Source organism: Populus trichocarpa, chromosome 17, assembly GCF_000002775.5.
Source record: "Populus trichocarpa isolate Nisqually-1 chromosome 17, P.trichocarpa_v4.1, whole genome shotgun sequence".
NCBI lineage: Eukaryota > Viridiplantae > Streptophyta > Magnoliopsida > Malpighiales > Salicaceae > Populus > Populus trichocarpa.
Genome location: NC_037301.2, coordinates 585,902 through 600,007, shown reverse-complemented (window position 1 = coordinate 600,007; position 14,106 = coordinate 585,902). Strand labels below are relative to the sequence as shown.

The following is a 14,106-nucleotide window of genomic DNA, read 5'->3' as shown; positions in this document are numbered from 1 at the left end:
TTATTGAAAATAGTAATGAAAAAGAGCTTTTTATAATTGGGTGGTTTAATTAATTAAATTGAACAAGGTTCAATTTGATTCAATGGCTTTTCAAGAGCAGAACGGAACATGTGGAATGAAACCTGAACGTTCCGGGCGGAATTTAGCCGAAAAATCCAGAACGGACCGAGATTTAAAATGAGATGAAATTTGTTCCGTTTTTTGAATTGGTATGGAATGTTTCGGCCATTCCGGACGAAACGGAATGGAATTGACAACCTTGAGCAAAACCGAAGCTTTTGTACACCAACTTTCATCCATACAGGTCCCTTACAAACTACGTCCAGGTAGCTGTTCCAAAACCAGAGTGGACTCAAGCTATAATTATAGAAATAAAGGCATTGCAGAAAAACCAAGCATGGAGTCTTGTTCCCCTACTCAAATGAAAGAAAACTATTAGGTGCTAGTGGGTGTTTTGTATCAAACATAAGGCAAATGAGATTACTGAAAGATACAAAGCTAGACATGTAGAAAAAAAATATACTAAAACATAGCAAAGTTGAATAAAATTTAGATTCTAAAATTTCTATCAACAAATTTAGGTTGGTCATTACATTAGTTTGATTAAAAAATGTTTTCTTCAAAAAGATCTTAAAGGAGCTCAGGGAGTAACTTCTTTGGATTCATTTTAAAGAAAAAGATACAAGAAGAAAAGAGAAATTCCAAGTAAAAATATTCTTATTAATTTTTTATTTCTTTTCTTATCTTTTTTTTTTTTCAAAATGATTACAAGAGATCATTAATTAATATAGTATTACTAGTTACTTCTTATCACTCCGTAAACACCACAAAATTTTCTTGTTCAAGACCACAAGTGTCTATCTTAAACTACATGTTTAATCTTTATATTTATAAATTACTTCTTTTATCAATTTCATGCTAGTTTCAGATTTATTATTATTATTAAGAATTATAATAAATAAAAGAAAATTAAGTTTAATTTAATTTTATGAGGAAAAAAAGATATTTTTAAAATAAAATTACTAAATTAAGGATGATCATCGCTCGTGTAGGGACTATTTAGTTATTTCAAATACTATAAGGATTAATTAACTAATACAAATAAAATTAGGGACTAAGATATAACACTCAATGTTTTAGGGACGTTTGTGGTGAGAATGCGTGTGGCGGGTTTGTGCCGTTGGATTTTTTAATATCTTGAGCAACAATGGATTGATTTGAGAGTTTACTTGATTACTCAATATCCCTTTTTTTATCCAATTAAACTTTGAATCATCGCTAAGTGAACTCTTTTTTTTTTAAATAGAAAATATATTTTGAATTTATGAATGCATTAATTCAAATAAGGGTTGCTTCAAGATTAGGTGTGGAAATATTAGGCTAAAATACTTGTATTCAATGGCATGTGAAGTGGATTATTTTTTTATTAAAGTTTTTTCCTTTCTCTCATCAAAAACAACAAAAATATTTGGGCTTGGCCTCATCTAGCAGATATTTGGGAATTTTTCAAATATTTACTACGATACTTGCCCTTATCGGTAAGTATTTTACTTTGATTTTAGTGACGAGTATATTCATGTGAGCTATGTGGGAATTTTTCATTTTAATTCTTCAATTTCAAAAATTTATTGTCATGGCTCTCAACACTCTAATAAATACCTCATAAAATTAAAAACAAAACTATACTATCCATGCAAGTCTTATTATTAATATCATTCTAGCCATTTAGAAAATTAATGGCCAACATTAAAAAAAATATGATAGTTTTTATAAAATAAAATTATTAACGGGAAGATAAAAATAGAAAAGTGTTATCCTAAAAAAATAATAAATATTTTCAAAATACTTTAAATTAAATCATTTTTTATAATAGTTTTAACGGGAAGATAAAACTAATGCTCTGTGTTTGATTAGAACATTTTCCTTCTAATGCTTTAAAATCATTGTTTATAATTGAAAACAAACGTAGAAAGAATATTAGATGCATTAATTTGATGTAAAAATAATATAAATTTAAGCTAAAGTTAAAACTTGAAATAGTAGGGAGTCATAAGATATATTTAAATTTCAAGGACTTATTTTTACAATAAAATAAATTTAATAAAAATAAGTCATGAAAAATAATTATTTCTTAAGCTGTAATTGTTGCGTGCTGATATACATATATTTATTGTTTCACAATTAGCTAATAAAAGCAAAGTAAAATACAATTAGTGAATTACTATATATATAGAAAACAAAAGTTATCCAACTTATTAGTTAATTTTAAATATTTAAGATTATTTTGATCTTTTAAATAAAATAAATACTCACATTATATTGCAAAATAATTCTAAAATTCATCCAAAAGTTCAACTACAGTTGCAAAAGTAAGGTTCAACATGTTTTTTTGCTTCCACATAATATTTACGGTGTGCTATTGAAACACTTTTACAATAAATTTGCATCATTTTTAATGGATGTTGCGGTGTTTCTCAAATTCCTTTGGTTTAGATTAAAAAGGAATTTTTTAAAAGTATTTACAAAAAAAAAAATATTTTAAAAATCAATTTTTATACACTTCTTTTTTTAAAATCAATCCAGCTATGAAAACGAAAACATGACATGTCAATTCTCCATGTCCTCCTATCATTAACGACATGTGAACAGTAAAAAGTAATATAAACTATTATTAAAAGTTTATTTAATAGTTTAAATTAACCATCATGCTTGCCTGATTTGAGTGTCATTTTGAAATTTATTTTATTAAATTATATAGAAATTAAAATAGATTTTCACTGAACACCAATGGATGTATTTATTTATTTAAAATTTATTTTTTCATGTATTTCTTTTTTATTTTGATAAAAAAATATTTTAATTGTTAAAGAATAATATAAAATTATTCTTTATAACTCATCTAACAATTTAAATTTTTAAATAAAAATGATACTTTGACACTAATAATTTAATTGAAGGTAAAAAAAAATATCTTTTCATTCAAAATTATCATTTTTTATTCATAGAATTCTTTTTTTTGACAAAAATATATTTTCTAAAAGCATGATCTTTTAAATAAAAACTTATCAAAAATAAAAAGTATGTGCCTCCCAGCCATCACCTGGGGCCTTCACGATTCCAAACAGCATGTTCAACCTCCTCTACAGTCATTATTTTCTCCGACACAAACAAAGTCTTTTGAAACCATCGCTATCATTGCTCGACCTAACACTTGGGCTTGTAGAGGATAGGCTTGAATAGTACCTGACTGTTTCAGTCGTGATATCTCCAGGCTTGTGAATGTCATCAACTCCATCCAAATTCATTTTTTAGGATACGGTTTAATACAAACAATACACAAAAACAAGATAAAAACACCACCGTTGAAAGTAAACTTAATTTTGATTCTGAAAAACAAAACAAAAATGATCTACCAATTAAAAACCAGTCAACCAACTGGAAAAAGTTGAATGGATTATTTCTCTAAGCAAACAACATATATGTCACATATTCTTTAATAAATTCATTCATTAATTGTAGGATGTGACCACCGTCAATCTATAAAATGATAAGTTAATTTTTGGGCTAATCAGTATAGGACAATGATCTGGAAGACCTCTTTAGAAACCAAAGAGCTTGTAGTTGCTAAAGCTCAACATCCAATGAGAGCTTGCAAAAGCCCTATCTATCCTGCTCATAGATCGTTCTCGAAACCAAGATAGAGTACCTCCTTCTAGTTAATGGAAATTCAATAAGATCACCAAAAGATATGAAAATACTAAAATTAAGCCGTTGTGACCAGATTAAGTATGTTTTCCACATGTATGCAATACTCTTTTGTATGAGAACAGAGTAGTTTACTGGTCATTCTTTATCCAATGATCCAATTCTTCAAATGCCTAACCTCAAAGTTACAGGAAGTAAGTCATGAATTTTAATGTATTTTCAATTTATATACACTTTTGCAATAATATCTATATGCTTACTTGATTGAATTATTATTATATGAAGGTTGTCAACTGGATAATAATATCCAGTTAAAGGATACAATAAGTAAATTTAAAGCTTAAATAGTTAATACATTATCAAAATTAATAACCACTAAGCTAAATTATCTTTATCATCTCATCATTAATGACCAAACTGATATGAAGAGTGATTACAATCATTTGATGGATCTGATAACTTTTCATTATTAGCTCTATCATCTTCTTCTAGCGTCCGATGTGGGGTGAGAAAAGGTTTAGGAGGCATTCGTAGGGATTCAACATCCGATTCAAGCATCTTTACAACTTTATGCATTGAGGGACGATCAACAGGCTTCAACTGTATGCACCACAATGCCACAATAATCATCTTTTTCATTGTTCTTTCTTCATGTTCCATGGCATCTTCTTGTACTTCTATGTCCTTTCCTTCACTAACTTGGTCATAAATCCATGAAGGGAAGTAAATTTGGCTTGAATGACTTGCGAATGCATTCAAGTTCTTTCTTCTTCCTACCATTTCCATTAATAACATCCCGTAACTATAGACATCAGCTTTGTCAGAGACACGTCCAATATTCTTATAAAATAGTTCGGGAGCCATGTATCCTATTGTTCCTCTGGCAGCACTGAGGGACACAATGTTATTATTTGTTGGGTAAAATTTGGCTAGTCCAAAATCTGAAACTTTCGGAACAAACTTATCATTAAGAAGAATGTTGTGAGGCTTGATATCAAAATGTAAGATTTGCATATCACAACCTTTATGTAGATATTCAATGCCACGAGCCACCCCAAGAGAAATCTCATACATTTTCTCATTGCTTAGTGCGATGCTACCTTCCCTATAAAAAATGTACTTTTCAAGAGACCCATTAGGCATGAACTCATATATAAGAGCACGTTTCGATCCCTCAACAGTGAAACCTATAAGTTGCACAACATTGACATGGTGAATTCTTCCAATTGTGGCAACTTCGTTCATAAAATCTTGTTCATTATCTTTTAACTTGTCCAATATTTTAACTGCTGCAAAACGACCACTACGAAGCTTTCCCTTATACACTGAGCCAGAGCCTCCTTCACCCAACTTGTCTTTAAATCCGTTGGTTATCTTCTTAATTTCTGAGTAAGTGTACCTTATCGGCATGAGATCATTATCACGACTTTGCAAGAATTTTTCAATGTCTTCATACATGGATAAATGTCGTCTTCGCCATTTATAAATCAGTAAAGTTAGGAGACATGGAAGTCCACATGGGAACAGTAGCACATGATATATCACTGTATAGAGACATTTGAAACATATCAAAACATTTTACAAATGCTTCATTGATTTTAGTTACGAGTATATATGTGTGATTAATTTTTCATTCTAATTCTCTAATTTCAAAATCTGATCCTATGCCTCTCAACACTCTAATATATACCTCATGAAATTGAAAACAAAACAGTATCCATGCAAGTTATGATACAAACAATAAAAGGATCTATAAAAGCTTTCAATATATATATAATCGATATATTATCATGCTAGGCACTTAGAAAAACGGACAACATGAAAACATCTGATTGTTTTTATAAAATAAGATCATTAACTGAAAGAAAAAATATAGAAAAGTGTTATCCTATGAAAAAAGTAAATACTTTCAAAATAATCTGTGTTTGATTAGAACATTTTCCATCTAATGCTTTAAAATTATTGTTTATAATTGAAAACAAAAGTAGAAAGAATATTAGATACATTAATTTGATGCAAAAATAATATAAATTTAACCTAAAGTTAAAACTTGAAATAGTAGGGATAGTCATAAGAAATATTTAAATTTCAAGGACTTAATTTCTACAACCACAATGAACAATAATATATATTTATTGTTTCACAATAAGCTGATAAAAGCAAAATAAAATACTTACCGATAAGGGCAAGTGTCACAGTGGGAAAGAATATGAGAAAGCGTAGAAAAATTAAAGGGGTGGTCATCCGGTCATAACAATAACCTGCCAAATAAATAAATAAAAAAAAATGATGAATGATTTACCATTCATGTAGTTATTTGACTATAAGGGAGAAAATGATTGAAAATCAATTCATACAAATTAAAAGCATTATAAATTATAAAATAATAAAAAGATATCGTTTTGTAGAACATGTAAGACCGTAACAGTCCTCACCTTCAAAAGAAAGGTCTCCCAGCGACCATACGGCTGCATTTCAAGACAAAAGGAAAGGTCAACAGTATTGATATTTACAAACTTATAATTTTAACTGAAGTGAAGAACATTTACTAAAATATAAAATAAACCCTTAACACATAAACGGAAACCAAGCAATATTGGAGCATTACAATATAAAATAAAGCAAATATTATACGTACGGCATGGTTCTGTGTAATCGTTAAAGCAATAGTTGTTCTTCACGGTGGCGTCATCAAGGTTGCAGCGGTTCTCTGTGCTATAATTACAGCAGAAAGAGAACCATGAAAGCTCGAACCCATATACCAAAATATCATGGACATCTGTATACGACATATTTGTCATATTTTTTGGCACAGAATAAATCAAATTTATACTGCACAAGTCAGGTATATCCTGGATCTGCCCATCAACCATGACATAGGAATAACCTTCCATATCGACACAGCTGGGAGAAGAAATACTGCTAGACGAAGAAGAATTATATGCAGTACCACTACCATTTTTGCAAGAAGAGGTATCTATAATATAATCTGGAGGATTCGATATTGGATTTTTGCAGCATAAAAAAGTTAACACAGAACTGTCTGGCCACTTTATCTCATAATAATAATTGTCGTCCGCAGAGCGGAGCAATGGATATTCTTTAATAGAACGATGAGGGATGGAGAAGCAATCATCCTTCTGAACAGCAGCGTCCACAAGTCGAATTGTGAAGTTACTGTAATTGATTGCCTGGACATAATACTTTACTTTGTCCAAGAGTAAAGTTGGACGTACGTTGTTTTCACAAGCAAGTTCATAATTTTTGTTGCCATAGCCTTCGGGATCGGTCTTTAATCGAAAAGGATAGCTAATATTATGGATATAGCCACAAGAAGAAGGAGCGCAGTAATTGCTGGTCTTCATTCTAGCACTGCAACTATGGTGGAAGGATAGGATCACTAGAAAAGGGAGGGCTGCATATGCACCAAAGAGGTGCCTTGATACTCTACTGAACATTGAGAGAAAAACTTTCTTCGGGAAACCCAAATAATGGCTTTGTTACAGTACTTTGCTCAAAAGATGTAAATATATTATGTGGTCTTGGGAACAATACTCGTCAACAGACTACGCATACCATCTCGGCCACAAATTGAAGTCTTCGAGTTCTTGTCTACACTTACAAAGTCAATCACATATTTTTGAAATTTCTAAAATGCGATGCAGACGAGCCCATTCAATATTTTTGAAATTTCCCTAAAGAGGAGAGTTCCTTGAAGTTTCCAAGTCAATGAGAGAAAAAAAGCAAGGAAAGAAGGTGGTGCCATTCAATATTTAAATATAAATATAGTAAGTCAAGTAGAAATGCAAAACTGTATTAAATCCAAGGGTAAGCAAAAAAACTGAAAAACCGATTAAACCGAGAAAACCGGAAAAAAAATAACCGAAAAAACCGAACCGAAAAAAAAAACCGATTAAACCGATTAAAATTTTGAAAAAACCGGCCGGTTCGGTTTTATAAGCAGAAAACCGAAAAAACCGAACCGAACCGAAACTGAAAAAAAAAACCGGAAAAAAAACCAAGCCAAACCGAAAAAACCGAGCCAAACCGAAAAAAACCGAGTCAAAACCGAAAAAAACCGAGCCAAACCGGTTTGAACCGGTTTTTTCCCTAAAAAACCGAACCGAACCGAACCGAAACCGGTCGGTTTGACCCGGTTTCGGTTTTTTAAAAAAAAAATTCGGTTTGGTTACTTTTTTTGATAAAAACCGAACCGAACCGAAAATGATTACCCCTAATTAAAACCACGTAGTTTTGCAAAACTCTAAGTGAAAACGACTACGTTTCTTTTTTTAAAGGGGTTAACCGATGTCTTTAGCCTTGGGGAATGAAAATTCACAATATATATTTTGTTTTGTTAGCATCAACTTCACCCTCTATAATATATTGGTTGCCATCACAAGACATTTGAATTATCAAATCAATTCCTTTCAATTACTTCTTATCAATATGGTATCTTATTTGACCATCTAACACTAAAGAGGTCTAAAACAAATAAATTTAAAAATTTAAAACTAAAAGTTTATTTCCAATTTTATCTTAATTTAATAAACTTTTTAATTAAAAATCCATATATCTCTAACTATCGTAAATAAAAGGATTCATAAGACTTTTACAATTATATTGGCAAATCATAATAATACTCTCATGAGTAGGAGACCACGAAATTAATGTCTTTGGAAAAACTTTCAATATATATATATATATATATATATATATATATATATATATATATATATATATGTTCCATAATTTTACAACAAATTTGCATAATTTTCAATGATGGTACCGTTCCTTTGGTTTAGACTTGCATCATAGTCTGGAAAGCAAGCATCAATAATAATAACAACAACAAAAAACATGCATCTATATAAAAAAAATAAAATAAAAAATTGATTAATTTGAATAAACAAACAAAATAAATAAATTACAAAGTAAATATTTTATTTTCATAGAAAAGTCATGAACAAATTATTATAAAATACTTTGTATATCATGTCCATATGTAATTATTCAAAAACTAATTGTTAATATTATCATAAAAAATCTAATCATATTTGAAAATTATAACATATATAATGGGGTACTTTTAAAATATCTTCTTTATAATTGAATTAAAAGCGAGTTTTGTACAATAATCTTTAAAGAATAAAAAAAATAATTAAAAAGAGGCAAGTATGATTAATTGCCTGAACGTAATGTCTTGTCACGTTAAAGTATAAAATTAGAATTGTGATTAAGTGCAGTAATTGTTGTTCTTTCTAGCACGCAAGTATGTGTTCTTGAGAAGAATAATTATCTACAGACAAGGAATTATACTATCTTGGATCAATCCGAAATAAAATGAATGGCCAAAAATTAAAGTCTTTGAATTATTGAAGGGTCACCTCACACTCTAGTTACATCAATAAAAGTTTAAATCATTAGCTTACTGGTTTGGCTCTAAGTTTATTCCCTACAAGTCATAAGTTCAAGTCTCATAAATCTCAGGATTAGTGGAAGCTTACATGGTCATTAACTTCAGGATCCATGAGATTAGTTGAGATGTGCGCAAACTGATCCGGACATCCACGTTAATAATAAAAAAAAAATTTAAACCACACAAGTAGTAGTTAGCCATAAAAATACAAACACACACAAATTATAACCCATAAAGATGAAGAAAGTATTACCGATTTGAACCGAAAAATGAAAGAACATTTCAATTCAAATAATATATCTTAAAAATTATATATAATCTCACTTCAATTGATAAACTAATCGGTCAATCCTCCTTGTAAACAAGAAATCCTCTAGATTACGAATACCATCTTGGATCCCTACGAAAAGAAATCAATGGCCACAAATTACTAACGTCTTGGAATTATTGTTTGGTTGCTCTCTAGCTCAATATATGATTAAGATTTAGGAAATTGCATGAAAAGTTCCCACCGATGAAGGGGAAGACCTCTTTGTGGCCTCCGCTTACAAAGTCAAGCTCGTCTACATCTCGGGTCCATCCTGAATGCGATGCAGACGAGCCCAAACAGAGAAGAAAGAAATGGAAAAAAAAATGTAAGAAATTAAGTAATTGAATTTTAATAAAGTTTTATATATAAAGCAGAAATTATCTACTTAGTTAATTTTAGATACTTTAAATTATTCTTATCTTTTAAATAAAACAAATATCAGCATAATATTGCAAAATAATCCTAAAATCCATCCAAAAGTTCAACTACTATTGCAAAAGTGAGGCTGAAACATTTGTTTTAGCTTTTCCACGTGGTATATGGAGGTTGCTTTTCATACGACATATGGTACTATCTTTTCTTTTCTTTTATTTTCTTTTTTTTAATGCGGAGTTGCTGACGCAACAAACACTATCTAAATTTCTCAATAATTGTCGATGAAAAATATTTTTGAGTTAAAAAAAAAAACTTGTTTTTGGTTTTGTAATTTTTGATGAAATATATTTTTGGGTTATTGGTTCCAGACATTGATGAACTGGGTGGTCGCGTTACTTTGGGTCACTTAATGTGACTGTCTGAAAAGGTTGAAAGAGAAAGGTTGAAGATGGATTTGGGTGCCGGTATTTGATGCTTAAAAATATATTAAAATATATTCTTATTAAAAATTAATGATTAAAAAAATAATTATAAAAAATAATTAAAATAAACTAATTCCAGACATTTAGTTTGTCTTTAATGTAAGTTTCCTCATTTTTTTTTACGATTATTATCTAATTAGTCATATTTTTAATAAAATCAATGATTATATATATATAATCAATGGCAAGAAGAAGGCGAGGACCTCTTGATGGCCTACACTTCCATAGTCAAGCTCGTCTCATTGAGTACTTGGAGAATTATGCACCCAAATGTAAGGAGTCTTCGCTTGAAGTTTCCAAGTCTTCGCTTGAAGTTTCCAAGTCTTCTCTTACATAAAGGTTACGACATGTGGTCTTATCTTTTCTTTTCTTTTCTTTTCTTTAATGCGGAGTTGCTGACGCAACAACCTATGGCCCTGTCGGTTGTTTTACGGAGGAAAACACTATCTAAATTTCTCAATGATTGTCGATGAAAAATATTGAGGAGGGGGTTCTTGTTTTGATAGATACATTGGAAGCAAACAATGCAAAGATCATTACTTGGATCAACAATTTTGTTGAGCATTCCATAGGTACGCAGTTGGCGAAGTAAGAGACAATAAAGGAGGTTTGTGATCATTTGCAAAGGTTATTCACACAATCAAATTTTGCAAAACAGTATCAAGAGTATGAGTATTCAAGAGTTTGATTCTGTTATGACAGATCTTTAGGATCAATTGGCTCTTACAGAATCAGCAGAATTAAAGGCATGTGGTGCCAATATTGAGCGTAGAGAGCAACAACGTTTGGTAAAGTTTTTAACAGCACTTCGCAGTGATTTTGAAGGACTTAGAGGTTCAATTCTGCATCTTTCTCCACTGCCTTCTATTGACTCTGTTGTCAGTGAGTTATTGGCTGAAAAAATACATCTTCAATCTTATTTTGAAAAATGAATTCTTTCTGCTTCAAATCATTCTATACTAGAAGTACCCTCTAAGTCATCCTCTAATCATCAGAATAAGCCTTACACAAGAGTTGGCTTTGATTAGTGTAGTTTCTGCAAGCAGAAAGGTCATTGGAAGACTCAGTGTCCCAAGTTGAGATAACATAATCAAGCTTGGAAGCATGGCAGTTAGTCATAATCTAATGCTCATAGACCACCTCAGGGTTATAAACCACCACACCATAATACTGCAACAATAGCTTCATCAAGCTCTATCACCGATCCTAGTATTCTTATTGAGCAATTTTATAAGTTTCTTTCCTTACAGCCACAAGCAATGTCTGCTTCTTCTTCCGTAGGTCAGTTGCCTCATAGCTCCTCAGGTATGTCACATTCTAAATGGGTCTTAGATTCTGGTGCTTCCCATCATATGTTTCCAGATTCTTTAAATTTTACCTCTGTGTCCCCTTCGACCTCCATTCCTATTATGATTGTTGATGGCACTCCCATACCTTTAGCAGGTGTTGGTTCTGTTGTTACACCTCACTTGTCTCTCCCTAATGTTTATTTTATTCCGAACCTCAAATTGAATCTTGCTTATGTTAGTCAAATATGTGATTATGGTGATTATTTAATCATGTTTTCTGGTTCTTTTTGTTATGTACAGGATCTGCAGTCTTAGAAGCTAATTGGGACAGGCCGTAGGGAGAATGGACCTATATATTTTGGATGAGTTAAAAGTGCTAGTTATTATCACCGCCGCTGTTACTACTATTATTGATTTGTCTTCCTTTCGTTTGAGTCATTCATCTTCTAGTTTTTATTTATGGCATGCTATTCTAGGTCATGTTTCATCGTCTCGTATAAGATATTTGGTATTCACAGGAGCTTTAGAAAATTTAAAAACTTGTGATATTTCTGATTGTAGTGGATGTAAACTGGTAAAATTTTCCGCTTTACCTTTTAATCAAAGTATTTATGTTTCTTCTTCACCTTTTGATTTGATTCATTCTGATGTATGGGGACCTTCTCCTATTGTCATAAAAGGAGGGTCTCGATATTATGTTTTATTTATTGATGATCATACTCGTTATTATTGGGTTTATTTAATGAAATAACGTTCTGAATTCTATGAGATATATACAGTCTTTCGAGCTCTTGTGAAAACTCAACATTTTGTTGTAATCAAATATTTTAGGTGTGATTTGGGTGGGGAATACACTTCTAATAAAAATTTTGTCGGTTGCTTGCCTTAGATGGAACCATTCACCAAACTTCATGTACAGATACTCCTGAGCAAAATGGTGTTGCTGAAAGAAAATATAGACACATTATTGAAACTGCATGTTCTCTCTTGTTGTCTGCTTCTATTCCTAGTGAGTTTTGGGGAGAAGCTGTCCTTATTACTGTAAGTCTGATTAATAGAATCACATCTTCACATAGTTCAGCTTTGTCTCATTTTGAAAAGTTATATGGGCATGTCCCTGATTATTCCTCCTTTAGAGTTTTTTTGTTGTAGTTGTTTCATTCTTCATCCTCATGCAGAACACAGTGTTGTCCTCTCATTTTGCTATTTGCGTTTTTCTGGGTTATGGTGAAGGTAAAAAGAGGTGTTGCTAATTTGATCCAATAACTCATAAATTTTATATGTCTCCTCATATTGTTTTTCTTGAGCATATACCTTTCTTTTCTATTTCATCCATTACTCATAACTTGATTAGATTTAATATTATTCGTATAGATCTTTTTTTTAAGGATTTTGATAATATATCATCACAGGTTCCTAGTATCTCAGATACCATTTCCTATGTTATCAAGTTATTGGATAATAACCAATTTGTACTCATCATCCTGCAGGTACTGACACTTTACTCTCTAGCACACCTGAAGCTCCATTCTCATCTACAACCCTCCAAGTTTCGTCTGAGATTGTGGATCCACCTCTACGTCAATCCATACGAATTCGTAAGTCCACAAAACTATCAGATTTTACTTATTCTTGTTATTTTTCATCATTTACTTCCTTTTTAGCTTCTATTCATTGTCTATCTAAGCCCTCTTCCTATAAAAAGGCAATTCTTGATCCTCTTTGGCAGCAAACTATGAATAAGAAACTTTCTGCTTTGCATAAGACAGATACTTTGGACTTGATTCCTCTACCTCCTAGTAAGAGTGTTGTTAGTTATCATTGGGTGTATAAGATCAAAACTAACTCTGATGGGTCTATTGAGCGATACAAAGCTAGGTTGGTTGTAAAAGGATACTCTCAACAGTATGGTATGGATTATGAGGAGACATTTGCCCCTGTTGCAAAAATGACTACTATCCGTACTCTTATTGTTATAGCTTCGGTTCGTCGATGGCATATCTCACAACTTGATGTTAAAATGCCTTTTTTAATGGAGATCTTCAAGAAAAAGTTTATATGGTGCCTTCTCCTGGTGTTTCACATGACTCTGGGTATGTTTGTAAGTCAAAAAAATGTTATATGGTCTCAAACAAGCACCTTGTGCTTGGTTTGAGAAATTTTATGTTGTGATCTCATCTCTTGGATTTGTTTCTAGTAGTCATGATTCTACTCTTTTTATTAAGAGCACTGATGCAGGTCGTATCATTTTATCCTTATATGTTGATGACATGATTATTACTGGTGATTATATTGATGGTATCTTAGTTTTGAAGACAGAGCTGGCTAGATAGTTTGAAATGAAGGATTTGGGTTCTCTTCGATATTTCCTGGGTATTGAGGTAGTTTGCTCACCTAGAGGTTACCTTCTTTCTCAATTGAAATATGTTGCAAATATTCTTGAGCGGGCTAGACTTAATGATAAGACTGTAGACACTCCCATTGAAGTTAACGCAAGGTATTCTTTTTCTGATGGTTTGCCTTTGA

General features: G+C 31.3%; 1 protein-coding gene across 1 annotated transcript; it reads right to left on the bottom strand.

Annotated features, from left to right (window-relative positions):
* Positions 1-4,029: 4,029 nt before the first annotated feature.
* Positions 4,030-7,189, bottom strand: LOC7484600 (LEAF RUST 10 DISEASE-RESISTANCE LOCUS RECEPTOR-LIKE PROTEIN KINASE-like 2.2). Its single transcript, XM_024588798.2, has 4 exons — positions 6,344-7,189; positions 6,141-6,173; positions 5,883-5,966; positions 4,030-5,249 (listed from the first exon to the last, which is right to left on the bottom strand). Exons 1-4 carry the CDS (start codon positions 7,161-7,163, stop codon positions 4,111-4,113), a joined length of 2,076 nt encoding a protein of 691 aa, XP_024444566.1. The 5' UTR covers positions 7,164-7,189; the 3' UTR covers positions 4,030-4,110.
* Between the last annotated feature and the right edge of the window lie 6,917 nt (positions 7,190-14,106).